Source organism: Peromyscus leucopus, chromosome 2, assembly GCF_004664715.2.
Source record: "Peromyscus leucopus breed LL Stock chromosome 2, UCI_PerLeu_2.1, whole genome shotgun sequence".
Lineage (NCBI taxonomy): Eukaryota > Metazoa > Chordata > Mammalia > Rodentia > Cricetidae > Peromyscus > Peromyscus leucopus.
The window spans coordinates 154,184,510-154,211,139 of record NC_051064.1 but is presented as its reverse complement, the minus strand read 5'-3'; the positions used below and the strand labels follow the sequence as shown (position 1 = coordinate 154,211,139).

The 26,630-nt window shown below is 49.0% G+C and overlaps 3 protein-coding genes and 1 non-coding gene across 10 annotated transcripts in view; 2 read left to right on the top strand and 2 right to left on the bottom strand.

Moving 5' to 3' along the window:
- Positions 1-18,349, bottom strand: part of C2H1orf159 (chromosome 2 C1orf159 homolog) — a 125,316-nt gene extending 106,967 nt beyond the window's left edge. Inside the window, exon 1 of one of the 3 annotated variants that reach the window (XM_037203309.1) lies at positions 18,181-18,349. The gene's annotated coding sequence lies outside the window, so the exon portion shown is untranslated. Of the gene's footprint in view, positions 1-3,883; positions 3,974-18,180 lie in introns of those variants that run through there. The other 2 variants (XM_037203310.1, XM_037203311.1) reach the window with 2 other exon arrangements.
- Positions 1,026-15,407, top strand: Ttll10 (tubulin tyrosine ligase like 10). Of its 4 annotated transcripts, none has more exons than XM_028891486.2 (14): positions 1,026-1,924; positions 2,023-2,088; positions 3,827-4,248; positions 4,907-4,987; positions 5,072-5,204; positions 5,349-5,467; positions 5,544-5,670; positions 6,793-6,878; positions 7,346-7,517; positions 8,456-8,627; positions 9,082-9,222; positions 14,090-14,206; positions 14,508-14,601; positions 14,897-15,407. In XM_028891486.2, coding segments are annotated over exons 1-14 (2,169 nt in total). In that variant the 5' UTR covers positions 1,026-1,922; the 3' UTR covers positions 15,334-15,407. The 4 variants fall into 4 exon arrangements, with proteins under 4 accessions (XP_028747319.2, XP_037059199.1, XP_037059200.1 ...); XM_037203304.1 differs by having other exon boundaries at positions 14,090-14,227; XM_037203305.1 differs by lacking the exon at positions 4,907-4,987 and having other exon boundaries at positions 14,090-14,227.
- Positions 18,350-21,048: 2,699 nt separating the features above from the next.
- On the bottom strand, positions 21,049-24,979 carry Tnfrsf18 (TNF receptor superfamily member 18). Of its 2 annotated transcripts, XM_028891466.2 has the most exons (5): positions 23,466-23,691; positions 22,542-22,664; positions 21,923-22,010; positions 21,552-21,754; positions 21,049-21,484 (listed from the first exon to the last, which is right to left on the bottom strand). In XM_028891466.2, exons 1-5 carry the CDS (start codon positions 23,614-23,616, stop codon positions 21,363-21,365), a joined length of 687 nt encoding a protein of 228 aa, XP_028747299.1. In that variant the 5' UTR covers positions 23,617-23,691; the 3' UTR covers positions 21,049-21,362. The 2 variants fall into 2 exon arrangements, with proteins under 2 accessions (XP_028747299.1, XP_037059198.1); XM_037203303.1 differs by lacking the exon at positions 21,552-21,754 and having other exon boundaries at positions 21,358-21,484; positions 23,466-24,979.
- Positions 24,813-24,921, top strand: LOC114708299. Its single transcript, XR_003736776.1, has one exon. It is a non-coding gene; the product is annotated as a U6 spliceosomal RNA (small nuclear RNA).
- Positions 24,980-26,630: the final 1,651 nt, after the last annotated feature.

Sequence of the window (26,630 nt, the reverse complement as noted above, 5' to 3'; positions counted from 1 at the left end):
AGGTCAAGTGATCCATGAAAAAAGGGGTTTTCATCCCAGCCAAGAGTCAGCACTGGATCGAGAATTGGGAGTTGGTTGTTTTGTGCGGGAACCAAGCCCAGGGTCTCATGAATGTAAAGCAATCATTCTACCACTGAGCTACATCCCTAGCCCCTGGAGTGAGAATTGGAAATGTTCTTCATACTCCAGGGTCAGTGACTGCTAGCTAATAGTCCAGAGCCTCTCCAGGATTGGGTGTGCTACCTGCCCAGGCTGTTAGCTTATGGCTGGTGGTTGTAAGCCCCATAACTCAGTCCAGGGCTTAGGAGAAGTGCTGTCTGCCCAGTGCACCTGCAGTCCCGCCCTACTAATTTGGGGCAGAGAAGTTTCTTGAGCCAGCACTGGAATGACCACAAAGACCCCTGCCCCAACACAGCATAGGAAGGGTAGGGTCAGTAACAGTAAGCAGTTCCACAAACAGAGAATGACAGCCCACGGGGGCACTCCTATTCCCACAGGACTCTGGGCACAGCTGAGAGATGATGCCCTCACCAGCCACGTCTAGCACAACCTCCCACTCCAGCAGCTTAGATTAGGGAAGAGACCTCAAGGGAGGAGTCACATTAGTAGAGCCTAGGGGTGCGCAGCCTCTAAGGGGATGACAGAGCCCATTAGCATGGGCAGAACCACAAAGGAACCTGAAGGTGAGGAGGGCTAGAGGGCAGCCTAAAACAACAGTTGTTTTCCAGAATTTCCAAAATACACTCAAAGTTTCAACAAGGCCCTTAGGGAAGCCCTCTCACTCCCACTTCTTAGTTCATAGGCCCTGTGGCTTATGGACACATACCCTTGTCTCTGCTTCCCTCTGAAGAAGTCATCAGTCATTGGGTTTAGAGCCCACCTGGTTGATGAAAGATGATTCACCCAAGAGTCTGACTCAATCACATCTGTACAGACCTTTCTTTAAAAAATAGTCATGTCCATGGGCTTCAGAACTCAAGATATGGTCCTGTTTTGTTTGAAGCACCATATACTCCTGTCAAGCCTTGTGACAAGATGACATGTGAGGTTCATATGGCTGGAAACTTGGGGTCAAAATCAGGAATCACACCGAGTCCCAAGGACCTCAGTAGGAAACTACAAATTGGCACCAAGAGCCACTTTGAGCCATGCTTGGTGTCAGATCCTAGATTACTAGGTCTGGATTAAGGAATCCCTGTGAATGCTCCGGGTGATCCTGGAAGAATTCATGACAGGATGGAAGATGATGGTTCAGACATAGGGGTTGTCTATACAAAACTACTTATCCTCAGCATCTCCTCAGAACAATTTGACCCCCATTCTCCATCTCTTGCTTTGCCCAACTTCTGTGAGGCTGCCCCTCAGCTCGTACAAGGCCCATTTCACCATACACCTAAAACTCTTGTTTACCTTTGGGCAGCCACTGAATCATATGTTCCCTGGTAATAGTTGCCTGGAGACAGTTGCCAGGTCACCACTGTTGTATCCCAGCAGAGGGTTCCTAAGACCTTGCAGAGCAGGTAAGAGAGACTGGCTGGCCGCCAGTGGAGGGTCCTGACTAGGGCTGAAGCTGAGTGCTTGCCCTCCTGTACCCCATTTTTGGCCCTTTCCAGAAGTAGACAAACAGGAGAGAGGACTGCGGAGACACCGTGCAGCTTGGCTGAGCTCAGCCCTCTGCTGAGACCACTCTTTCTCCAAACCCCAGCGTTTTAGACAAGAGAGGAATGTCTTGTGGGGTGGGGCCGGCCCATGTGGGCAACTCAAGTTCTGGGGAGGGCTGGGGTCCCTCAGGACGAGCTCTTTGCCTAGGGCCATGTCTGTCTCCCCAGAACTGACCCCTCAGAAGGGCCACCTCCTGAGATCCACAGAGAACGCATCCCCAGACAGTGAGCGCTGCTTGGGAGGCACCAGCCCTTCAAAAAATGTCAGCACCTACTCAGAGCCCTGTGTTACCAAATGTTGTGTCTGGGGAAAACTTCAGCAGAACACTGATGTGGTCATTTTCTTGGCCATCTTCTTTAGGTTTAAACGCATCTCCTGCCCATTGTACCGGGGTGTGATTTCCTGCCGGTCTTTTTATCTGACCAGGTAAAAAGTTTATTTTAAATTTATTATAAAGACTTGAGGCTTCTGTCTAGCTCCTCACCTGGAGCTTTCCCTTAACTTTTATGTAATACCCCCAAGACTCATGACCACATAATTTGCTCCATTATTGGACAGTTTGCTTTCTGAAATAGTAACTGAAACTTTTACTGTGAAACTTTCTTTCTGGATTCTGGGTCTCATTCTCAGAGAGACCCTAGAACACGTTCACTAGACAAGGGCAGCAGCTGGCCCCTTCTCAGTTTGGATGCTGCATCCCAGTCCTTCCTCTCTTGGGTAGACATATTCCTACTTACCCACTAGGATTTTTTATAAAGTTTTTGTCATTTTGTGGGGTTTTATTTGTTTTTTTTTTGTTTGTTTGTTTGTTGTTGTTGTTGTTGTTGTTAATTTTTGAGAGAGAGTTTCATGTAGCTCAGGCTGGTTTCCAACTTCCCCAGTTCCTGGAGTTGGCACTCCAGTGTGTGCCCTCCTCAAAGGCTAGAGGACTCTGGTTGGCCACAGGGTACCTCCCCAACTCCAAATAGTATGTCCAACTTCCTTTCTTTCCTCATCTCTGAACAAGCTATAATGAGTCTCTGTAGGTTTGTATTCGGTTTGATCTTTTTGGCCTGTCCTCAGTTCTTCCTGAACAATTTCCTGGACTTAATTCTGACCTTAGTATTTCATGTTTAGTACCCACAGGCTCCTTCCTGATCTGATAGAATCCAGCACCTTTTTAGGATACAGCATCTCTCCCACTCCCAAACACATTCTGGAAGTGAGCTAGGTTCCTTCAGTTTCCACATCTTTTCTATTCCATTTTCTTCTTCCTCTGTATGTGTCCATATGTTCCTCTTGTTCATACCTAGGAGGCCTCCTAAGATCTCCCTGTGGCCAGGCAGCCTCTTAAGCTGTGGACAATACTGAACACCAGTGTCTTAAGGTCCCATTTCCATAGCAGGTTCCCTTAGACCTGCTTCTGGGTTCTGGAAACCCAGTGGAATGCACTAGGACCTCCCAGTGATTGCAGAATCACACCTCCACACCTACAATCCTGACCAATTTTTAAGCTCCTATCTCAGCCTCTTCCTGAGAGCCTTTCTTTTCTCAGTGGGAAGGGGTCTCCAGGCACTCCTGGATTCTTCCACATGTGCAGCTTACCCTCTACAGAGGTATGAGGTTCTCATTCCAGGCTTTCTCTCCATCCTACAGAACTTTTTGGATTTTTTTTCTTGTCAATTCAGTGAGGGTGGAATCAGACATACATAATGCCTGAATGGCTTGACTTTCGTGTGGTTGCTGTCCTTGGCCTTTCTTTGTTGTTAGTCTATCCACAGACCTGTTTTCCTCTTTAGAGCTGACCTGCTCCTATCCAAGGGCATCAGCCTGTCTTTCCCTCCCACACACAAGGCTCTATGTGCTATCTCCTCACTCACTCCTGTCCAACAAACTGAGTTTATTTCCTTAATGCAAGGCACAAAGATTCATCTAGAAATAGATTTTAAATGTCCCAAAATATTCTAAAGATAACAAATAGAGAAAAATGGCAGCATCCAGGGCAAGAGTGCTAGAGGTAGAATGATGATGGTTATAGACAGGTTGTGTTAGTAGGACCAGGACTTAGCACCTGGGTAGCCATAAACTGGTAGGACTTTTGTTGAGGGCTAGGAGCCTTTTTGCCCTTCAAGCCTACAGAAGGGCACCCTACCAACAGCAAGACTGATGGACACCCTCTTTGCAGCAGACACAGAGGCCACACTCATCGAGGCCGGCACGGTCTTGGCCGAAGAAAACTCACCCGGCAGAGACGGGCTGCAAAGATGGCCTTGCACCCACAGGTCGGAAGACCTCATGGCCATCACAGAGATGGAAGTGAGCCGCAAGCTGAAGCCACAGCCCAGGACATGGGAAGGCATCCTTCCCCAGGCAGGGTGGGACCAGCTGTCTGCCCCATCCGAGGGCTGAGATCTCAGGCTGCTCGAAGACCCCGAAGGGGTGTAGGGACAACATCTTCCTCAAGGGTTCCTCGCTCTGGTGCCCTCATGCCTGCAACACGCAGCCGGACAAGGTTTATCCACTGCCGGGGTCAGCCCCCTCGGACCCATGTCAGCTCCAAGAGACCCAAACGATCCAGGATCCGTCGATGCCACCCTCGGGTGCCAGGTGAATACAGAGTGACCCTGGGACTGATTCCACATACCCTCAAGTCAGGGCCTCCAGGGACAGCATCTCATAGGGAGGGGACTAGGCTCACACTAGGCCATACCCAGCCAGACAGCCAGACAGGCTCCGAGAGAAGCTAGCAGGGGCCCACATACTAGGGACACTATGCTCAAGAATCTGCAGGCTCTACCAGTTCATGCCATCACAGTGGGCACTCCCTACCCCAACTCCACTTAGTGTAGCCTCCCATCTCTCCTGGTTGACCGTAGACTGGGTCACCCATGATGTCATCATAGACATTGTGACCCCTGCCCTTTGGAGACATCCCCATATCATGTCTGTAAAGGGCTCTTGCCTCATACTCCAGCCCACTCCCTGCATGGAGCCTGCTCTGTTGGTAAGGAGGGTGGAGGTGGGGCTACCCACTTCACCCCACTGTAGTCTCTACAATACCTGGACTCTGCCTGATTTAAGGCTGGTGGAAACTGTCTCCTTTCTTGGGTGTAATGACCCTCAGACCCCCTGGTCAGTTCTTTGTTGGGCTGAAGAGATGTCCAGAGGGGCTGCATTAGTTTCCAGTAGCTTCTGGCATTGGCTGGACTCAGGCAGATAGAGTGGGTACCTCCCCATTCCTCCACCTGACACCACTGGTCTCCAGGCTGGACCCATGAGAAACGGATGGGGAGCAGTGTCGAGGAGGGGCTCCGGCCTGAGCTAAGTCGGCTGGACCAAGATGCAGGTGGGGCTTCTGGCAGCTGGGAGGGGCAGGAAAACCCCTACTGAGCCAGAAACCTGAGGCCTCTGACTACCTACCTGCCCACAGACCTCCTAGAGGAAGAAGAAGCTGCCAGACTACCTGTGACCTCCCTGGAGGGGCTCTTTCTGGAAGGGGACAAGCATCCCAATTCTGGTCAGGGCCCTTTCTTTTACATCGGAGGCACCAATGGAGCATCGATGTGAGTGGGGTTTGGGCAGCCCTGGTCTGCCTTCCCACCCCTGGCCTGGACCTAGCCCAAGATGCTGCTATAGGCAGCCACTCCTGCCCTGTCTTCCTCAGAGAACCCCAAGGCCCCCAGTTACTACTGCCCTCTACCCCACAGAATCAGCAACTACTGTGAGAGCAAGGGCTGGCAACGCACTCAGGACAGTCGCTGTGAGGACTACAAGCTAAAGTGGTGTGAGATCAAGTGCAGGGACAACTACTGCAGCTTCCGGGAAGGTAGGGACATCCCTGAGGGGAGGGGATGTGGCACAGCTTCAAGGCACCACCCATACATCCCTCTTTGTCCCGCCAGGCCAGCAGTTGCTGTTCCAGCTCCCCAACAATAAGCTGCTCACTACCAAGATCGGGTTGCTCAGTGCCCTGCGGGAGCATGCACGAACTTTGAGTAAAGCCAGACTGCTGCCCAGTACCCAAGCCAAGTGAGCCCACCCTGCCCAGCCCCAGAGGCACACCCATTTCTACTTCCATCTGTCTCTTTAGGACCATTTTCCCCATTCCATAAGCTCACCACTCACTCTGCAGCTTCTCAGCAACCACTCTCCTTCACATGTTCCACCCCTCTCCCCACTAGTCTACCAATCTGCCTCTACTCCAGCGCATGCCCACCATCCTCTACTCTGATATCTTTACTCCACGCCACCCACAATGTCCCTCACTACTCATCCATTGCTCCCACCCACTTTGCCATCATTTTGCTGCTACTCCTTATCTATCCAGTCATATCCATCCAGTTTCCTCTAACCCTACCACTCAGCCAAGCTGAACCACTCAACCAGCATGGTTCACTGATTACTTGCCCAGCCATTACTCACCCAAACATTTATTTAGGGATCTATCTACTCATCCAACCAACTGTTCACCATCTGCCCCTCAAGGTAGCATTTAGAATCTAGCCATTCATAACACCATCTTGACATCTGTGTATCCAGCTATCCACTTCCTACTAACTTTGACCAACAACTCATCTGCCCACCTACCTCCATACCCATCCTCCATACATGCTGGAAGTAACTACTCAGACCAGGACTTATGTCCCTTTGGGATGCAGATTTGAAAAGGATGTATCAGCCCTTGAGGAGCTTACATGGACCAGCCCAGGATGCCTTGGGCCACAGAGGTAGATAGCTAGGAGAGACCATAACTGGGTATGACATATTGTTAGGTGAAAGGCAGTTTGGGAGCTCAGATACATACTGACTATGGTTCTAAGCCAGACACAGTCTTGGCATTGGAAACCAACCCACAAAGAAGAGAGCAATTGGGAGGGAGAAAGCAGCAAGGTGGGACAGAGGGGCCACAGTGGGTCTGGTAAGCCAAAGGCCAACTGCTGCAGAGAAGCTAAGATATGAGACACATGAAAGAATGTTCTCTGCAAGGGCACAGTGTGAACAAAGGCCTTGCAAAGGAAATAGCTGAGAAGGCTGGAGGACACAACGGTGAATGCCCCTTCCAGCTAGCCTACAGGTCAAACTACCAGATCACTGGCCAAGTCTGAGGCAGAGGACAGCCCTCCCATGTCTTCACCTCCCTGCTCTCCCAAGGGTCCTGAAAATGGAAGAGTTTTTTCCAGAGACCTATCGGCTGGACATCAGGGATGAGAGACAGGCTTTCTTCACTCTATTTGATGGTGAGAGGCCCCTGGGTAGGGCAAGGCACACTAAAAGGGTAGATAAGATCAGGTTCAGACCCCAGCAGGGTGGGAGGAAGGTTGGGCAAAGCCAAACCTGGAAAAGGTGGGATAGTTCTTGAGAGGAAAAGTGAAGCCAGGGCTTGGGAGTTGGTGGTTTCTGGTGTTAAGGGGTTGGAGAAAGAGGGTTGTGGCCTTAGAGGTAGAGGTGTGGCAGGGCCATAACTAGATTATGGGTATGATCAAGGTGAGACAAAGGAACAGCCCTCTAAACTGGGGTGAGGTAGTGAAATCGGGGTAGGACAAGGGTTGAAGCCAGCTGGAGCTGGTTGGAGTGGTCAGGGCTGAGAGGAAGAGATAATGAAAGGGAAGGTCAAGGCTGGGGTATGGTCAGGGCCAGGGAAGGGTGAGGGGTGGGAGGGGCAAGGAGTACTCAGGGCCAGAGGCTCAGGGGTTACTCCCTGCAGAAACCCAGATATGGATCTGCAAGCCCACGGCCTCCAACCAGGGAAAGGGCATCTTTCTGATCAGGAGCCAGGAGGAGGTTGCTGCCCTGCAGGCCAAGACCCAGAGCATTGAGGACGACCCCATCTACCGCAAGATGCCCTTCCGTGCACCTCAGGCGCGGGTGGTGCAGAGGTGTGGGCATGGATGCCAGGAAGGGCCTGGGTCTCAGCAGGGATAATCCAGACCAGCTGGTGCCTGTGAATCCTGGTGATAATCAGCAGTGCTGCAGAGAAGCCCTTGGCCAGAGCAGGCTGCAGCACCCAATCAACCTGCCTCAAGCAGCCCACATCTAGCCCTACAGCCTGTGCAGGGAAGGTGTCACATTTAGCTGGAGTGGCAGACAAGACTGCCCTTAAACACAGGCTCTGGGGGAGGAGGGCTCGTCAAGGAGGGCTTGGTTCCTATGTCCTCTGTCATGCAGCTGTCTTCCCTACTCTCCAGTCCAGCCAGCCAGCTACAGCCTATCTGCAACACAAAGCTGACCAATGGCCCATCTGCCTACAGTGGGGTCCAGATCCTCAGTTTCACAGAGGACTAGGAGGGAAAACTCAGCTCACCTTAGAAAGGTCCCAGTAGTGCCTTACCCTCTGCCAATATTTACCCTTTCTCTGGCCACAGCTGCTATTTGCTGTCCACTTCCGCTTCCATAGGGCCCTCCTAAACATGCTCTTCCTATCTTAAGTCTTGATGATCTGAAGTGTCCTATGTGGAATGTCCTCTCCCTTTCAAAGCCATTCACTGTTCATGGTCTATTGTCAGCCTTCTTCCTCCAGACAGCCCTCCCTGCCACAGGGGCCCAATCTGCTCCCATAAACTGCCTAGTAAAGTAAGAGCTGCACTTTAAGATGGCCAGACACTTGCAGTGGATAGAGATTTGGTTGTGAGATCCTCTTTCAAATTCCTATGACCAGTTCAGACTCAGAAATGTCCTCTGACCATAGACAGTGTTCAGCTAGTGGTCATGCCTGGGACAGGTGGGAGGCAATGAGGAAATGGTCTTTATGGGGATGACAGACCTAGGCTACTGGTCAAGCAACTCAACTCCTGGTGCCCCTTATGGTATCCCCTAGATATGTCCAGAACCCACTGCTGCTAGATGGGAAGAAGTTTGATGTGCGCTCCTACCTGCTCATTGCCTGTGCCATGCCCTACATGGTCTTTTTTGGCCATGGCTATGCCCGCCTCACCCTCAGCCTGTATGACCCTCATTCCAGTGACCTCAGTGGTCACTTGACCAATCAGGTAAGAACCCCTTATAGGAGAAGCCCTTTTCCTATAGGTGTGGATGAACTCAGAGAAATACCCTCATTGCTTAAGAATGCAGAAGAAGGGTCTAGTTATAGACTGCCTGCCCAGGCTTCAAAGTGGCCTAGCAGCCTTTGTCTACCTTTCACCCCAACAGAGACTCAGGTGTCCTACAGAAGTACCTTAGAGCCTGAATCCTTGGATCAGCTGCCATTGGTGTGCTGACCAAAGGCCTAATGGGAGAATCTGGAACGAGAGATTCCTTGATTAGGGTCTGTGGGGATTTGCTGACTGGGAAGTTTCAAGGCATAAAGGTGTATGCACGAGGATCTCATAGGCAGTTCTCATGGGAGATAGAAATGGAGCTTCTGTGAAGGTCTGAAGGTTGGGGTAAAGCCTTCATAAAGTGGTCCCTTCAGAGAGTGACCTCTAGGCTCTGCTTTTGCTGTAGTTCATGCAGAAGAAGAGTCCCCTGTATATGCTGCTGAAAGAGAGCACTGTGTGGAGCATGGAGCACCTCAACCGATACATCAATGACAAGTTTAGGAAGACCAAGGGCCTCCCCAGAGATTGGGTCTTCACCACCTTCACGGTCAGTCTGGCTTTGAGTCAGGAATCTGTGTACATATTGCCCATGGGTTGGGCTAGGCACATGACTTTTCATGAGTCATTGAAGCATGTATAGTTGTACCGAAGCCAAGCTTAATTGTTCCAGGTGTAATTTTCAATATCATGTTAAAGAGGCAAAAGTATTTCTTCCAATATGGGGGAAAGGCTTACAAATTCCCTTCTCTCCCTAGTTTACTATTTTTTAAGGGTAGGATGCTGAGTAATGTAAAATGCTGTTCCTATACTGATCAAGATGAGCATGAGTTATTTTTCCTTCATTCCATTTATGTGTATTGCATCGATTAACTTTCACTACTCTTAAATTTCCAGATTACATCCTAGGTGGTAGAAGTATATAATAATTCAAATATGCTTCTGAGTTTGATTTTATCATATTAAGTATTTTTGTGTCTGTGCTCATAAGTAATGCTGACCTATAGCTTTTCTTTAGTGTTTTTATCTGATTTTGATATGAAAATGTATCATTCTCCTTTTACTATAGAAAATGTCTTGATATTTTATTCTGATTCATAGTTTTAGAGATTTGAAGTCTATGATCAAATTAATACATGAGATGAGCAGGCTCTGCCACATTATCTCACTCCTGTGATAGTCTGCCCTGCTCAAATTTGAGAAACTGTAGATGGAAACCTCTGAAAACTATGAAGAAAAAATCTTTACTCTTTGGAAGTAATTCTCTCATGTATTTGTTACAAAGAGAAAAACAAAAACAAAACATTGATACATCCTGTGAAGCAGCCTGGACTTCCCTTTGTGGGAAGGTGTGTCATTAACACTGCCTTACTACCACCCCTCAGTCTCATTTGGTTGATGTCTATTAAGATTTTCTATTCTTGTTTGTTTTTAGATTGTTCTATTTAGTTAGTTTTTCCTAGGAATTTTTCCAGTTCCCCTTGGTTATATAATGTGTTTGGTGTACATATATTTCCAGTTTCCTTAAATTCATTTTACTATGCTGGGCATGATGGTGTTCACCTTTAATTCCAATGTGTGGGAGGCAGAGGCAAACATCTCTGAGTTCAAAGCCAGTCTTGTCTATATAGTTTCAGACCAATAAAAGTTAGATGGTGAAGTCTACTGGGGGGCAGCGGAAGAGGAGAGGAGAGAGGAGGAGGGAAAGAAGGAAGGGAAGGGAAGGGAGGAAAAGGGAAGGAAGGGGAGGGGAGGAAAGGAAAGGGGAGGGAAGGAAGGGGAAGAGAGAGGAGGAAAGGTGAAAGGGAAGGGAAAGGGATGGGAGGGGGAAGGGAAGGGAAAAGGAAGAGAAGAAGGAAGGGAGAGAAAGAAAGAGCCAGGAGCCAGGTGGGGTAGCGCAATACCTGTAATCCTATCATTTGGGAGGTAGAGTCAGGAGTATCAGGAACTCAGCATCATATTCAGCTACACAAAGAATTCAAAGATAGCCTGGTCTAGAGATCCTGACTCAAACAAAACAAAATGTTGAGGGCTAGGGTTATACTCAGTGGTAGAACATTTGCCTAGCATGCACAAGAGCTTTGGGTTCCAACCTACTACACGCACACACAAATTAATGAATGAAAACATTTTATCCCAATATATGCATGCTGTTTTTCCTTGTGTGAAAATGTCTTTTTTTTTTTTTTTTTTTTTTTTTTTTTGAGACTGGGTCACACCATGTAGACCAAGCTGGCCCCAAACTCACAGAGATCTGCCTGCCTCTGCCTCTTGAGTGCTGGGATTAAAGACATGTGACACCACACTACTGGCCTTATGTGGGAATGTCTTAATTTCTCCATTTATTTTAAATTTTTTTTTATGTGTTTGAGTGCCTACATGTATGTTTGGGCACCATGTATGTGCCTGGTGCTCACAGAGACCAGAAGGAGGTTTTGGATCCCTTGGAACTGGAGTTAGAAGAGATTGTGAACTGCCAGATGTAGACACTGGAAACCTAACTGGGGTCCTTTATGAAAACAGCAAGTGCTCTTAACAGTTGAGCCATTCCTTCAGTTTATTATTATTTCTCCATTCTTGAAGTATAATTCTTGAAGTATGATTTTGTTGAAAAGAGAAATTCTTTTTACTAGTGTGTGTGTGTGTGTGTGTGTGTGTGTGTGTGTGTGTGCCGTGTATGTATGTTGATGTCTGTACATGTAGCACATGCATGTGGAGGCCTGTGGTAGATGTCTTATGTCCTTCCTCAATCACTCTCCACCTTTATTTTTTGAGACAGGATCTCCTACTAAACCTGAAATTCATAATTAGGCTAAAATGGCTAGACCATGAGCTTCAGAGATCTGTCTGCACCACCACCAAAGACTAGGGTTATAGGCATGCAATTGCCATGCTTAACTATTTATATGGGTTTTATGGTACTGAACTCAGTCTGTGCTTGTATAGATGGCACTTTGCCAAATAAGCTTTTTTTTTTTTTTTTTTGCCTCTGGAGATAGAATTCTTGGTTGGCAGTTTTTTCTTTCAGTATTTGGAATATGTCATTCCTTTGCCTTCAGGCCTCATGATTTCTGATGAAATTGACTATTAATCTTATTGATTATCCCTTTTATGTGATAAATTGCTTTTCTTGCTAATTTCAACATTCTCTGTCTTTTTTATGTACATGTGTGTTTGTGTATGTGTTCATGTGTGCAATTATGGAGGCCAGAGGTCAACTTCAGATGTTGTTGCTCAGGTGTCTGTCATCCTCACTTTTCAAAGACAGAGTCATATCTTCATTGGCTTAAAGTTCACTGATTAGGCTAGGCCAGCAAACTTCAGGGACCTGTTTGTCTCTGCCTTCCCAGAACAAGAATTGCAAATAAAGAACATCACACCAACTTACATGGGTTCTGGGGACTGAACTCAGGTCCTCATGCTTGTTAGCACATGCTTTGCTGACTGAGCTGTCTCCTAAGCCCTCTCTATCTTTTTTTTTTTTAAAAAAAAGATTTATTTACTTATTATGTATACAGAAGAGAGCGCCAGATCTCATTACAGATGGTTGTAAGCCACCATGTGGGTGCTGGGAATTGAACTCAGGTCCTTTGGAAGAGCAGTCAGTGCTCTTAACCTCTGAGCCATCTCTCCAGCCTGCCCTCTCTATCTTTTAAAAGTCTGCATATGATATGATAAATCTATTAATTTATCCTGCTTGGGCTTCATTGAATGATTTAAATTTAGAGGTTAATGTTTTACATCAAACTTAGGAACCTTTCCATCATTTCTTACAATACCTTGTCCCTTTCTTTCTTTCTGGGATTCTCAGTACATATATCTGCTGAATTAGCTCCTATCCCCAAGCTTCTGAAGCTTTATTTTTTTCATTACTTTTTATTTTCTTCAGAGTAGATAATTTCAATTGATCTGCTTTCAAATTACTTCAATTTCTGAACCCTTCCAGTGATTAGGGAAGCAAAGGATGGCAAAGAATCATGTGATCCTCCTGCTTTAGTTTGCTCAGTCTGGGACTAGAAACATGTGCCACCATACCCGGTTCTATGACTATATATATTGGCCCAGTGGTGGTGGCACATGCCTTTACTCTTAGCTCTCAGGAGACAGAGGCAAGCAGATCTCCATGAGTTTGAGGTCAGTCTGGATTACAAAGAGAGTTCTAGGACATCCAGAGCTGTTACACAGAGAAACCCTGTCTCAAAATATATATACTGTGTATGGGTGTTTTGTCTGCATGTATGTCTGTATACCGAGTGCATGCCTGGTGCTGGCAAAGGCCAGATGAGAAGGGCAGAACTGGAGTTACAGATGGCTGTATGCTGCCATGTAGGTGCTGGGAACTGAACCCAGGTCCTCTGGAAGAGCAAAGCTAGCGCTCTTAACCACTGAGCCATCTCTTAAACTCCAAGATCTGTTCTTTTTCTTTCTTAGTATTTTTTTAAAAGAATTGTAGTCACTGTATTTTTCTACTCCAGAAATTCTAGTCCATTCCCTTTTATACTTTCTCTCTCTCTCTCTCTCTCTCTCTCTCTCTCTCTCTCTCTCTCTCTCTCTCAATGTGTTTGTTTTCCCAGACAGAGTTTCTCTGTGTAGCCTTGGCTGTCCTGGAACTCACTCTGTAGACCAGGTTGCCTCAAACTCATAGAGGTCCACCTGCCCCTGCCTCCCGAGTGCTAGGATTAAAGGCATGTGCCACCATCGCCCAGCTAAAATCTTAATTACATTTTTAAAATGTATTAGGGAGTACACATCGCATGACACATTTGTAGAGGTCAGAGGTCAACATATGGGAGTTATTTCTCCTTCCACTATGTGGGTTCCAGAGATCAAACTCAGGTTATCAGGCTTAGCATTAGGCACCTTTACCCACTGACCGTCTTAAGGGCCTCTATAATTTGTATCTCTTCATTGATATTCTCTGGTGAGACATCATCCTCAACTCTCCTTTGGTGTTTTCTAAAGGGTTCTTCTAACAAACCTTCAAACTTAGGAAAACTAATAGATGGAAATATTTGTAAATTAGACAAGTTCTGCTATTTCCAAGACAGATATATTTTTCAAAGTTTTCACTGAGCTGAAAAACAGAGTGAAACTAACTAGGGCAACATGAAGTTCTATAATGTTCTCTATTCTACCAGGATTTTATATGTTCTAGTTGTCTGTCTCTCTGCTGTGAGTTCTAATTTTCTTTAATTTTGTATCTCCTAGTACCTGCCTCACAGTAGAAGCCCCATGATTTTGTTGAATGAGTTTCTGACTGTGAGCCTGTAACTCTGAGCATGTGAAAGTGTGGGCAGTTACAGCTATGCAGGTGAGGGTGACAGTGCAGATGAGAGGTGTGACTGATTATTCAGACCTAGGAGATTTCATCTGGGCCAGCAGGTGACAGCCAGGATCCTTCCCTGCTTCACCCACAGAAGCGGATGCAGCAGATCATGGCCCACTGCTTCCTGGCTGTCAAGTCCAAGCTGGAGTGCAAGCTGGGTTACTTTGATCTCATTGGCTGTGATTTCCTGATTGATGAGAACTTCAAGGTGCTGTCTTGGGAAGATGAGGTCTGGTAGGCTGGTACAAGGAGGTAGGGCCCATCTGTACATTGACCACATAAGTAGGCCCAATAGGTGGACTCATCCCTAAGGTCAGATGTGTTCGTAAAGCTCATCTCCTACTGGAACTGAGCAGCAGCCTTAATTCCTTGAGCAAACACGGGGAACAAAGCCATGGGAAGATACAATCTGCCCAGAATCACGTAGCTGGATAGGGACCAAAGTCCCAGCTTCTTACTGGCCAACTGGGCTGTAGGTGGATAGAGATGCTGACCACTGTCTGCCACAGGTGTGGCTGCTGGAGATGAACTCCAACCCTGCCCTACATACCAACTGTGAAGTCCTGAAGGAGGTGATCCCTGGAGTGGTTATGGAGACCTTGGGTGAGCTCTGGACAGCCTCATGTCACGACATTCCTATATACGTCTTTGTCTAGTTCTGGGTACCCCATCCTACTTGCCTCCAAGTTCAGACTCCACAAGTCTGGTTTTCCAACTCCCCATAATCTGCATGGCAGCCAAACCCCCTCTCTGCTCCAACTTCTCTGTCACCTGACCCACCTATGTCCAGTCCCTCACGGACCCCTTTCTTCCCTTGTTTCCAGACATGCTGGAGAGGTTGCCCTGCTCCAGACCTCCCTCTCATCATTCACCTTGTTGCTACCCTACCTCCCCACAGATCTAGCTCTTGAGACCTGCCAAAAGAGCTTGCATAGTCAGAAGATGCTGCCCCTGCTGTCACAGCGTCGCTTTGTGCTCCTTTACAATGGCGAGACCACGGACCTGTGGCCGCGCTTGGGGGGCTCACGCTCCCTTGCCCGCCTGCCTCCGCCGCCGCCTCCCCGGCCCACCTGTGAGGTCGCATCCTCTGCGCTGTCCTCAGTACGTGCCGCTGCAGACCGGCGCAAGCCGGTGCCTTCCAGGGACGCTCCCATAAGCGCCTTCCGCAAATCGCGGCTGCCTGACTCCAGCGGAGGATCCGGAGCGGAGTCTGAGCCCTCTCTCTGTTCTGGGTCCCCAGAAGGCAGCAGGGACGAGGTTGGGGAGCCCTCCCTGGGGCCGCCCGAGGAAGAGCGCGAGGAGGAACAGAGGAGCGCTAGCCACCGGGGCTCCTAGCCGCCACAAGCATCCAGACCCCCTGCTCACGGCCGTGCCCTCTCCGGGACCTATAAAAGCTACTTTGTGACAAACGCGGCCTCCAGAAGCCAGTCCCACTTGGGCTCCCCAAGCCCTTCTGTCCCCCTCCTCTCTTTGTTCCTCAGGTTGTCCTTAGGGGAAGGAGAGGGAGCTGCATGCAGAATGGGAGTGCATCCTTCAAGAAGGGAAAACCTCCACTGACCTGTTTTTCCTTCTATGGGGCAGCCCACCAAATCCTGGATCCCCACTTACTCATCCTGTAGGATCCTCCTGGAAACTCCATGGCCTTCATGACCTCTGCAGCCTGGCATTGGGACCCACCCACTGTTCCGTGGAGTCCCCAGGAAAGGTCTTGGATGACCATGGAACTCTGGAAGCACCACCCTACCCCATTACTATTCTGGTGCAGTGCTGGGGTTCATCCTCAAACTGCCCACCATTTTTCTCCTGGCCTTTCAGACACTATGTGGAGCACTGTCTACAGCATACAGCCTCTACTTCCCTACAAAGGCCCTGGAGTTTGTCTGGGATGAGAGGCACAGAGAGTTGGCCAAGACAGGGCAGTTCCCAGGAAGGATGACACTAAGCTGGCACTGGTGATTGTTGCATCCTCCCCACCCCCACCCACTAATATTCATGCTCCTAGTTAGCATGGGGTTTTGAAAAGAGGACTCTGACCACCTCAAATCTTACACCAAAGTGGCCAGGACCCTGTCTGTAAGTTCCTCCAGCAAACCCCTGTCCCCTTAAGTTACCCCACCCCTACAAAACTCCAAAGACACCTCCCACCAACTTCCAGAAGGCCCTGCTCAGCTTGAATACTCTCTTGCATATCCAACGTGGCTGTGGCAGATTCCTCTTCCTTGTCCTCCCTTCTGACCTGTAATTGGTCCCAAATATCAGGCCTAGCTTCATCACATGTGAGAGGAGTGCCAGACTAGTCCTTGTTCTTTATTGGAGCAAAATCCCTCAGGGGGTAAGGAAATCTTCCTTGCACAGTTGTCTAAACTGTGGCACTTAGGATTCTTAGGATGCAATGGCCTGCCCACCAGTAGAGGGCTCTGTCAACTGCTTGTCGCTCTAGCCAGCCAGCATACAGGGAGGTTCCGTTCCAGGAACCCTTAACAATAAAATAACTGAGGCTCAGAGAGGTAAAGTGAGGCCCTCAGGTCCCAGAGGAAATGATCATGGAGACCCTACTTTAGCTCATGAGCATCCCACATCTCTCCACACCCCCCATAACCCTTCTCCATTCAGACTGCCTGCTCCACCCCAAATGTTCTAGCCTGCTCTCTTCCAAGTTCAGTCTTCCTGCTGTGGCCTAGAGATTAGGTACAAGGTACAGTATAAGCACAATCTTATCCTTATGTGATCGAGCCCAGTCTCTCCGGTAACAGTCTAGGGAAGAGTCTGTCAATGGCCAGAGGGTCTCTGGTCTATCTGCTCTGAAGCCCACTAAAGCTAGCCTCCCCAGAGCCTAAGCGCCTAGATCTTGGTGAATCCACACCTGTTACTGGGGTCAGAGTCACATTTTTGCTGGCATTCATGGTGCCACATAGCCATGTCCCTTGGGGCCACTGTCACTACATTCTCAACTTGTGCTACCTCCAAATCCTGTGTTTCCCATAGCCTCCCCTACTTCTCACAGTTCCCTTGATGTGTCCCTTGATGGCATCACCAGTGTCATAAATATTTCTGCTCTCAGCTGCCACATGGAGCTGCAGCCCCGCTCCCGGGGGATGTCTCATGTCAGTAGAGGAGGTAACAAAGCTCTCAGGAAGGAGATGCTTCTGCTGCTGTTGTGGAGACATGGAGCCTCTACTGAGACCACGATGTAACAAATACTTGTTGGCAGTAATCTGTCCTGCCCTGCCAACCACAGGTTCCCCAAGGGCTTGAGCTCTCTGCTACCCTTCATTCCTGGCAGCTGCAGAGGACCATGTCAATGAATAAAGGTTTCAGGGACCTCCTGCTGCTCACTCATCCCACAGGAGTGATGAGTGATGACCCCATCAACCCCCCTCCACATGTAAGTTCCCCAGACCCCTGAGTTTGGGACCTCATAAAGCTCTGGGAAGAGAGGGGCTGTGGGGCATCTGAGCATCTGGCCACCTGGCAGATTCAAGGTATTCTCTAATATTCAAATAATATGGCAGGACCAGGGCTTAAGGAGCTGAATGATAGCATCAAGACTGGGCTGGCCCCACAGAGCAACTGATTACCACTGGGGTTGGTCACCCAAGAACAGGGTTTCTGACAGCTGAATGTGTCCTCCCACTCTTCTGTATCGCTCCTTCCCTATTCTCCTAGGAGGGAATCCTGAGGCCCTACTGTTAAGGGTGTCAAGAGCTTCCTTCACCATCAGAAGATGTGGCAAACTGAGCTGCTCACAGCTCTGACCTAAGCACCCTCTACCTCCTGTTGTCCCTGCAGCCAGTACAGACCTTTACCACACACACACACACACACACACACACACACACACACACACACTGTAGCCCCCCCCCCACTCAGGGTCTGGAGTTTTCTGAGTACCTTAATTTCAGTCAAACAATAGTGGGACATCCTACATACCTTCCCACTCTAGTCCCTCCCCATCTAAGAAGGGGCCAGGAGAGTCAGTGCCTGGTTTTCAGAAAAGCATCTCAATTCATGGAGCCTCTTGGGAAGATGAGGTAGATAAGGGATGAGTGTCTACCTTCTCTCCCCACTCAGCTACTTCCCATAGGGGCCAATGGCTGCCTAAGGGCAGTGCCTGAGATGTGAGCCCAGCCCAGTATAGGAAGACCTAGAGGCTGAGGTACTACATGGCCAGTGGGAGCATACCTCAGCAGCTCAGCAGCTAGGGACAGTCAGCACCCACCTGCCCCTCAAGGTCTCTGGACAGCTGTCTGGAGCCTGGAGCTGGGGGAGGGGCTGTCCAGCTGTAAAAAAGGAAGAGACATCTCACTTCCCATAATGCAGGTCCTTCTGTGAAGCTGGGGCATGTCCCACACTGAATAAAGAGTAGGTTCTCTCAGCAAGGTGAGAGGGTGGAGGCTGAGCAGGAGCCACCAGCTGTGGCCGGAAGCATTTCTGAGAACTGAGATGGCTTTGGGCCTTTATCTGAGACTGAACAAAAGTTATGAAATCAAGGCAAAGGGGTGTGTGTGTGCTGTGGTTTTCCGGAAGAACTGGAAGGCAGCTACTGTGGGGCAGGGGTTTCTGGGAATTGCAGTGAAACCTCCTTCCTACTAGTCTAGGCCAAGCAGAGACACACCCAGCTGTTGTGGCTGCCAGACTCTGCAGGTAGGCAAACACCATCCCTGCTTCAGAAGGCAGGATCTGGAGTGGTCTCTGCAGCAGAGTCTTTTTTGGCAAATCCTCTTTACATTTCTAGCACCCCTGGATTTCACACTCGACTGCCTGCAGTCATGGGGGCCTGAACAGACCCTGCACAGCTCATGGTTCTCAGTGGAAATCCCCAGATCTCTCAGGCTGGCACAGCCCATCACATGCCCCTGAGGTGGACATGAGTAAAATTGGGGGTGTTGCTGGCTGCAGGGCAAGGGTACATCGGAGACTACAGCATCCCTCACCCCACCCTGCAGACTCTCCTGCCATCTCTATATCACACCCATCAGTCACCACAGAGGAGTTTCCAGCAGATGCAGCCTGTGGGTGTCTGCACACGTCATACTATTTGGGGATGCCCCACCTGTGGCGGTTCCAGTGGAAGGCAGGACTGCCTATGGCTCAGAACCTAGGGGCATGGTGTGATAGGCAAGCTGGGAGATGCCCCAAGACCCCACCTCCCTTTCTGGGCTGACTCTGGACTTTGTAACACATGCCTGACTCCTCACCTACCCAGTAGGAGACAGAAGAAACAGCTCCAGGTAATGAGGGTTCTGGTATATCCACAAGGGACTTCATATGGCCCTGAGCTCTTTGTGTTCTGATCCCAATGTCCTCTACTTTCATGGCAATTTTTCCATCTCCTCCTTCAGTCTCTCCCAGGAGCCTGTGTGTTGATGGGGCTATTAGCACCAGAGGGTGCAGATCCATCCCCCAATCCCCATTTACCTGCTATGAGATGATAAGGCAGGAGGCACTAAAGGAGAGGATGGGTTGAGTAAGTGCCCAGATGTGCAGATGCCTCAAGGGTGCTGCTACAACTCCTTCCCTCAGGCCTGCCACTCCCTGGACATCCATGTCAAGATGACCTTATTGAATTTTCTTTTTGTGTGTGTGTGTATATATGTGTGTGGTTTTTTTTTTTTTTTTCCGAGACAGGGTTTCTCTGTGTAGCTTTGCCTCTTTCCTGGATCTCACTTGGTAGCCTAGGCTGGCCTCGAACTCTGGCTCTGCCTCCCGAGTGCTGGGTTTAAAGGCGTGCGCCACCACCGCTCAGCTAATGTTGAGTTTTTTTTGTTTTTTGTTTTTTTGGTTTTTTTTTCTTTTGGTTTTTCGAGACAAGGTTTCTCTGTGTAGCTTTGCACCTTTCCTGGATTTTGCTCTGTAGACCAGGCTGGCCTTGAACTCACAGAGATCTGCCTGCCTCTGCCTCCCAAGTGCTGGGATTAAAGGTGTGTGCCACCACTGCCCTTGAATTTTCTTTAAGATAGGGTCTCACTATGTAGCTCTGGTTGTCCTAGTCACTTTGTAGACCAGACTAGCCTCAAACTCCCAAGATCTGCCTGCCTCTGCCTCCTGAGTGCCAGGATTAAAGGTGTGTTCCACTGCACCCTGCTCTTATTGGATCTTTCTATGAGTAGCCCCTACAACTGCCAAGAGGCAGGAAAGATCCTTTGCTGGGAGCACCTCAGAGTCAAAACTATGCACTTCAGAGAATTTGCCTCATACCAGAAAGTGCTTAGTATGGAAACTGGCAAAACCCTGATTTTTAAGCAGTTAGGCCAAGGCAAATGTCTTAAAGTACCATCAAAACTCAAGTCTCCACAGATACCTCAAAGGGCATTCAAAGGATAGTAACCCAAAGACTACAGGCTCAGTACATGGCTGCCTAACATGGACCAGGCAGAGGTGAGGTGAAGTGGTTTGGACAAGAAGCCAAGAGAAGGACTGGAGAGCTGGTCTAACACCTGCTGCTCTCTCAGAACCTGTGTTCAGTTCCCAGCACCTACATGGTGGCTCACAACTATCCATGACTCCTGCTCCAGAGAGTTATACATGATGCACAGAAACTTACAAAGAGATAAATACACAAATAAAAAAATAGAAGACAAAGCAAAGAAGGCAGGTATTCAGTATCAGCACTTTCCAAAAGCCTCCTTTGCCTGATGGTCCCTACTGAGGGTTTGTGGCCAAGATTAACCTTGACTTGTGCTCCCACCACACCACCGAGAGAACACTGAGGACAGGCCTCAGATGCCCCCTCACTTTAAAATTATTCTTAAAGTTTTTTATTACATTTTATTTGTACATGCATGTGTGCTTGTGTTTATGCACACAGACGTGGAAGTCAGAGGACAACCTGTCAGGGTTAACAGATTCTCTTATCATGTGGTTCCCAGGGATCAAACTCAGATCATCAGGCTTAGAGACAAGAGCCTTTGCCTGCTAAGATATTTCACCAGACTGCCCATTCTGTTTTATACTCTGGAAATGACCATGGGCATAGGATGACAAGGAGTATCCTTAAATGCAGCCCTGGGAACCTTGCTTTCCTCTGTCCTTAGAACACAGCCACTCAGATTACGAGACAAGTATTTATTGAAAACCATGTATACAAGGTCTTGTGCTGAACACTCAGTGCTCTTGGAGAGCCTAAAGGCCCTACTCCAACAGAGCTGGCAAAAGAGGACGGCAGCCATAGGACCATTGTAGTCACTACTCTTTCAACACCCAGGTGTAGTTTACCACCATTAACACCTTACACCCACTTCCGCCATCGAGGGGAGCAGGGCCAGGCCCAGGGAAGGATGCACAGTAGAGCCTTTGCTCTCACCAAGGGTAGGTCTGGGCAAGTCTTAGAGGATCTGGCTTGGGGTACAGAGGAAGAACAACCCTCATGGCCACCGGTCTCCCAGACGACTCTTTTCCTCCGTGTGCTCCCCACGCTCCTCCTCAGGGAACTGGAAGCTGCAAGCATCCTCAGCTGGTGGCTGCACCTCCAAGTGTGGCTGGGTCTCTGTAGTAAAAATGTGGTCAGCAAGTAGCCTGAAACACATGTTCCCCTTCCCAGGGACACAACTGACCTCGGGGACATATGTGCTGCCTCCTCAGCTGCCACATATGTAGGCAGAGCTGGGCTGTGGTTAGGAAGAGGATGCACACAGCCATGGCCAGGAAGATGACAGTCAAATGGCCATGTTGCTCAGTGGGCAGTGGCTCCGGGATGCACACAGCATTGTGAGTCTTGTTCCCAGGGAACATGGTGAGAAATCCAAACTGGGCACAGCTGGGACACAGACAGACACTGTCAGGGTTGGTTACCCAAGCAGCCATTCTAGGAGGACTGCTGTCCTCTGAGCCATTTGGGAGATGAATGGGGGCCCTCGGGTTACTACAAGGGAGGGACAGGAAAGGCTTCCTCAGAATGGGCCTAGGCCACTCATCCAGGACTTACTCGGCCCAAGGTCTGCAGTGGCCCTCACGACCTGCGGAGAAGGTGCCCATGGCACAGTCAACACACTCGAAGCCAAACTTAATATTCCCTGTGGATAGACAGACAGACTATAGGGGCTACTGAGGTTAAAGAAGGAGTCAGACTAGAATCTATCAGTCCACCAGATCTAATGTCCTCAGGACTAGGGCCTGGATAGACAGTACTATGTATGTCTATTCCAGAACTAGAAGGATACATTGATCCCTATGAAGATGGATAGGATTAGTGACAAGATTTGGCCATAGAGTAACAGTCTGAGAGCAGACCAGCACCTGGCCAGTCCCCACAGCCTCTCACAGCCAGCCCTGAGAAGACATCAGCACCCTCATTATGGTGGAGAATCCCAGGCTAATGGGAAGGATGACTCAGGTACCCTGAGACCACTTAGCCCACCTATCCCTTTTAGAATCTAGAATGCAGGTCCCTGCCTACCCAGAGGATATGCCCATGAGCCCTACATGTACAAGCATTCTTACATGCCTACACATGCTCACTGCGCATCTATACCAGCTTGGCTCTAGATTAAACTCAGGTTAGCTTGGGGACATCTGTGGCCTTCAGCAGTCTCCCAGGGACATACCATAAAGCTGCACCTTCTGCCCTGGTTGGCAGGGGTAGTGTTTGCAGGTCTTGCACTGAGGGTCTTCACAGTGGTACTCCGGCATGACACACATACAGTCTCCTTCAGGACAGGTCTTCTGGCCTTGGCAAGAATGAAAGCCTCAGCAACTAGGCAGAGCCCCCTTCCCTCTTCAGAGCTCCTACTGGTCCTTCAAGTGGTTAGGGTGCTAGGCCTCCATCCTCAGTCAACCCCAGTGTAAGACCCTAGGTTTTATCCAATTCAGTGTTCCATCTCAGATGGCTGACTGCTAATATACATACCTCCCACTGCTCTGAAATTATGGCTTCATAAGTCCCATTAGATATGGGAGTCACCTGGAGCTTCCTAAGGTCCCTTGGCCTATGTTGCCCCACTCCCACCCTATATTGTCCCTCATGGCACTAGGAACACCTCAGCAGCTGCATTCACTGCTATCTATATTTTTATCACAGAGACATGGACCCTCAGAGCTGACCCTTTCTATACCAGAGGGGTAGCAGGTGAAGTGCTGAGATATTTTTCTTTGATGGGTCCTCAGACTGCCCTACACTTAGAACTATAAGACACAGTGGATCAGGCAAAGGAGAATGTTGGGACACCAACCCAGACACAGAGTAGCTTTGGTGATAGCTAAGGTTTGACCCACCCAGCAGACCCTAAGATGGTCCTCTTTCACCTTGGACCCCAGATCCCTCTTGAGGGAAGTTTCCAGCCCCTGTTGCCTCTGCTCCCACACTTCTGATCTTGAACAACTGGCTCAGATGGACCCTCAACCTCCTCCTCAGTTCCAGACTCAAAGCTCTAGACTCAAGAAGTTTGCCTACCCACTCATATATGCCCTGTGCCAACACTCCTGGTGTGAGCTGCTGCACATCCTGGTTCCTGCTCCCCTCCTTGCCTTACCTGGAGCACACACGCTGCAGCATCGCGTGTTGGTGCCAGTTCCATGCTGGAAGCTGCCAGGGCCACAACTAAGTTCCTCAATCAGACTCTGCCGACCTAGGTCCAGCATACAAATCAATGAGACTCCACACAGCACAGCCCACGCTCCCATAGTGTTTCTCCCGAGTTTTCTTCCTGTTGGCTGATTTTTAGTAGTCCCCAACCTGCTCCAACATGCCTTGTCCCCGCCCCTGCCTCTGTCCCCACCCCTCAGATTGGGCTTCAGCCCAGCTCCACCTCCATCTTCCGGCAGGCTTGTGGTGCTTGTAAAGGCCTTCTGTGAAGTGTGCAACAAAGCTGTATCATCTTCCTTGACATCTCCTGAACCCCAACAAGCCTCTTCCAACTCCAGCATACCCACCCTGGCTAGGCTGCTGAGGAAAAGGATGCCCCATTCATACGTGCTGCTGCCACACTGCCTGTGGTTACCCTTTATTGTTGTGTAAAACTCCCCCTTTCCTCTTCCACCCCAGGGAGCTTCTCTGGGTTTGGGAAACTAAGAAAGCCAGTAAGGGTAGTCCAGAGCATATATCATGCCTTTCAGAGAAGATCATCATAAGCTGGGCATTTCTAGCAGGCACATAAAGCGTATGGCCTGCCCAGATCCAGGCCTGGCAGTTCCAGGTTGGATCTCTTGGCTCTCTGGAGCCACTTTTGTTCACCTCCTCACACAATTCTAGACAACAGGAAGGGAGTCCCTGATGGAGCCCTTCAGGCTTCCTCATGGTGAGACTATCCTGTCTTTCTGAGTCTCAGTTTCTTCATGTGGTCACTAGCAGGTTCAGGAACCCTGCCTCTATAAGGAAGCATTTCTGGATTATTCAGCCTTACTTCCTACATCTTCCAGCTAAAGCTAAGCACAGGGAAACATGGTGGGGACTTTTGGGAATATTGGGAGTGAGCATGGGAATATCTCTGAATATAACAATGGTTATGCCCACAAATGGTAGGTGTGGAGACTACTGTGATTGTGGAAGACCTAGGAAACCTGGTCTGACACCCTTCTAAGCTGCTGTTGGAGGAGCCTGAGGAAGTAGGAAATGTCAGAAGTTACCCCTGTTGTTCTCTGGCCGAGGTGTGTAAGCCTCCTGAGAGGTAGCCCTGGTCACTGCAGGGTAGGGACGGGCTCTGGGTACTCCACTCTAGGCTAATCTCAGCAGAACCTCTTCTTTGAGAAATAAACAGCTCCTGGCCAAGGAGGTGGGTCTGAGTACAAAGGCAGAAGGGAAACCGTGTACCTTGATTCCACATAAAGGTGTTGAGGGCAGTATTGGCTATGTTCCTAACCATTTAAAAAAAATTAAGTGGGTGCTCACTTTGGTAGCACATATACAAAAATTGGAACAATACAAGGATAGGATTAACATGGCCCCTATGCAAGGATGACACAAAAATTTGTGAAACACTCCATATTTGGAGCTGGACATAGTAGTACACACCTTTAATCACAGCACTCAGGAGGCAGAGGCAGGTGGATCTCTAAGTTCGAGGCCAGCCTGGACTATATAATGAGTTCCAGGACAGCCAGAGTTATGGGAAGAGACCCTGTCTCAAACAAACAAACAAACAAACAAACAAACAAAAATCTAAGAGGTCAGCCAGGACCATGCCTTCATAGTATTACCCCAACCTTGGGGAGTGCACAGTATACACATGGTATCTCCTGCCAACCATGATATCCTCACATTGGGGATCCCTGTTCTCTAGGCAATGGCCTCTTCCACAAGGGAAAGATAACAAAGCATTGACTCACTCCCTAAACACTGCCTTGCAATGTACCTTTGGGGCATCTCATGAGAATTTTGGCCTTGGTGTTGTGTTTAAGCTCAGCCATGGGCATGGTCTGCTTGATAAAGACTTGCAAGGCTATAAGCTGTTAATGAGCTCCACAGAGGTTCTTTCCAGGAGACACAGTGCTCTTGTGCCAACCACACACAGACCACAAAGATCAAAAGACACAGATCATATACCTGGGGAGATGTTTTCAAGCAGATGACATCAGTAAATGTCAGCACCTATGTCAGACTTCCTGTCCCACCCTCTTCTAGGTATCCGCTGCAAGTGACTCCCAAGAACGAGCAGCTTCCATAACATGGTGGTGGGTAGAGGTGATATTTATCTGCTCACTGCTATCTCCTTTATTTTATGAGCTCCTTGTATTTCCATGTGGTTTGTTTCACAGGACTCAGTGAGTATATTCCAGGCAGCAGAAGGTCCTGGCAGTTTGACCCTGTAGGAAATCCCCAGGCTGACATGGGGCCTCAGTAGAGGTAGTCAGGGAGTTTTTGAGATGAGGGGGATAGAGAATGTACTTTGGGACAGCACCAGAATGAAGAGAAAGTAAACCCAGTGTCTGTGCAGGTGGGGCCATGATATTTAATCTGGGAAGGGACCCAAGGAGCCCAAAAATGGGCAGGAGACAGCAGGAAACTGGAGACTTGTGCCCAGTAAACAGGAGACATAGATATGGCCTGCCTAGCCATATCTTTTTTTTTCTTTTCAAGACATGGTCTCACTATGTAGTTCTGGCCAACCTGGAACTCACTATGTGGATCAGGCTGGCCTTGAACTCACAGAGATCCTCCTGCCTCTGCCTTCTCAGTGTTGGGATTAAAAGTATATGCCACCACGCTTGGCCATCTAGTGATTCTTAACATGCATCACATGACACCAATCTGGGCTCTCTGTTTTCACTTACATGATCAGGCATAACCGCTTGACCATTTCCATGAGCAGCTTGGCACTTTCTGACTTTAATTCATTGAGCATCTGGGTACCTGTGCTTCCTGAGCAACACTGCCATTCCCAGATGCTGCTTCTGGAACTCCTTACAGTAGAGGGCAGCAATAAGACCCTGGGTCCTCAAGTCTGTTTTAGATAAAGTGTCTGTGTTCTTGTCATGATCTCAGGACAGATGAGATTTGGCTCAAGTAGCAGCCTTCAGTTTTCCAACACAGCTGGCTAATTGGCTGCTACATGGATTCTTGGCCATTCACTTCCAGAGATTCCTAAGGTAGTACCTAGACAATTCCCAAGGACCATCAAACACTTCTCACCATTCATGTGGCTGGAGAGAAAGGATAACTCTGTGTTAGCTGCCTGAGCCACAGAGTTCAAAAGGGGCAC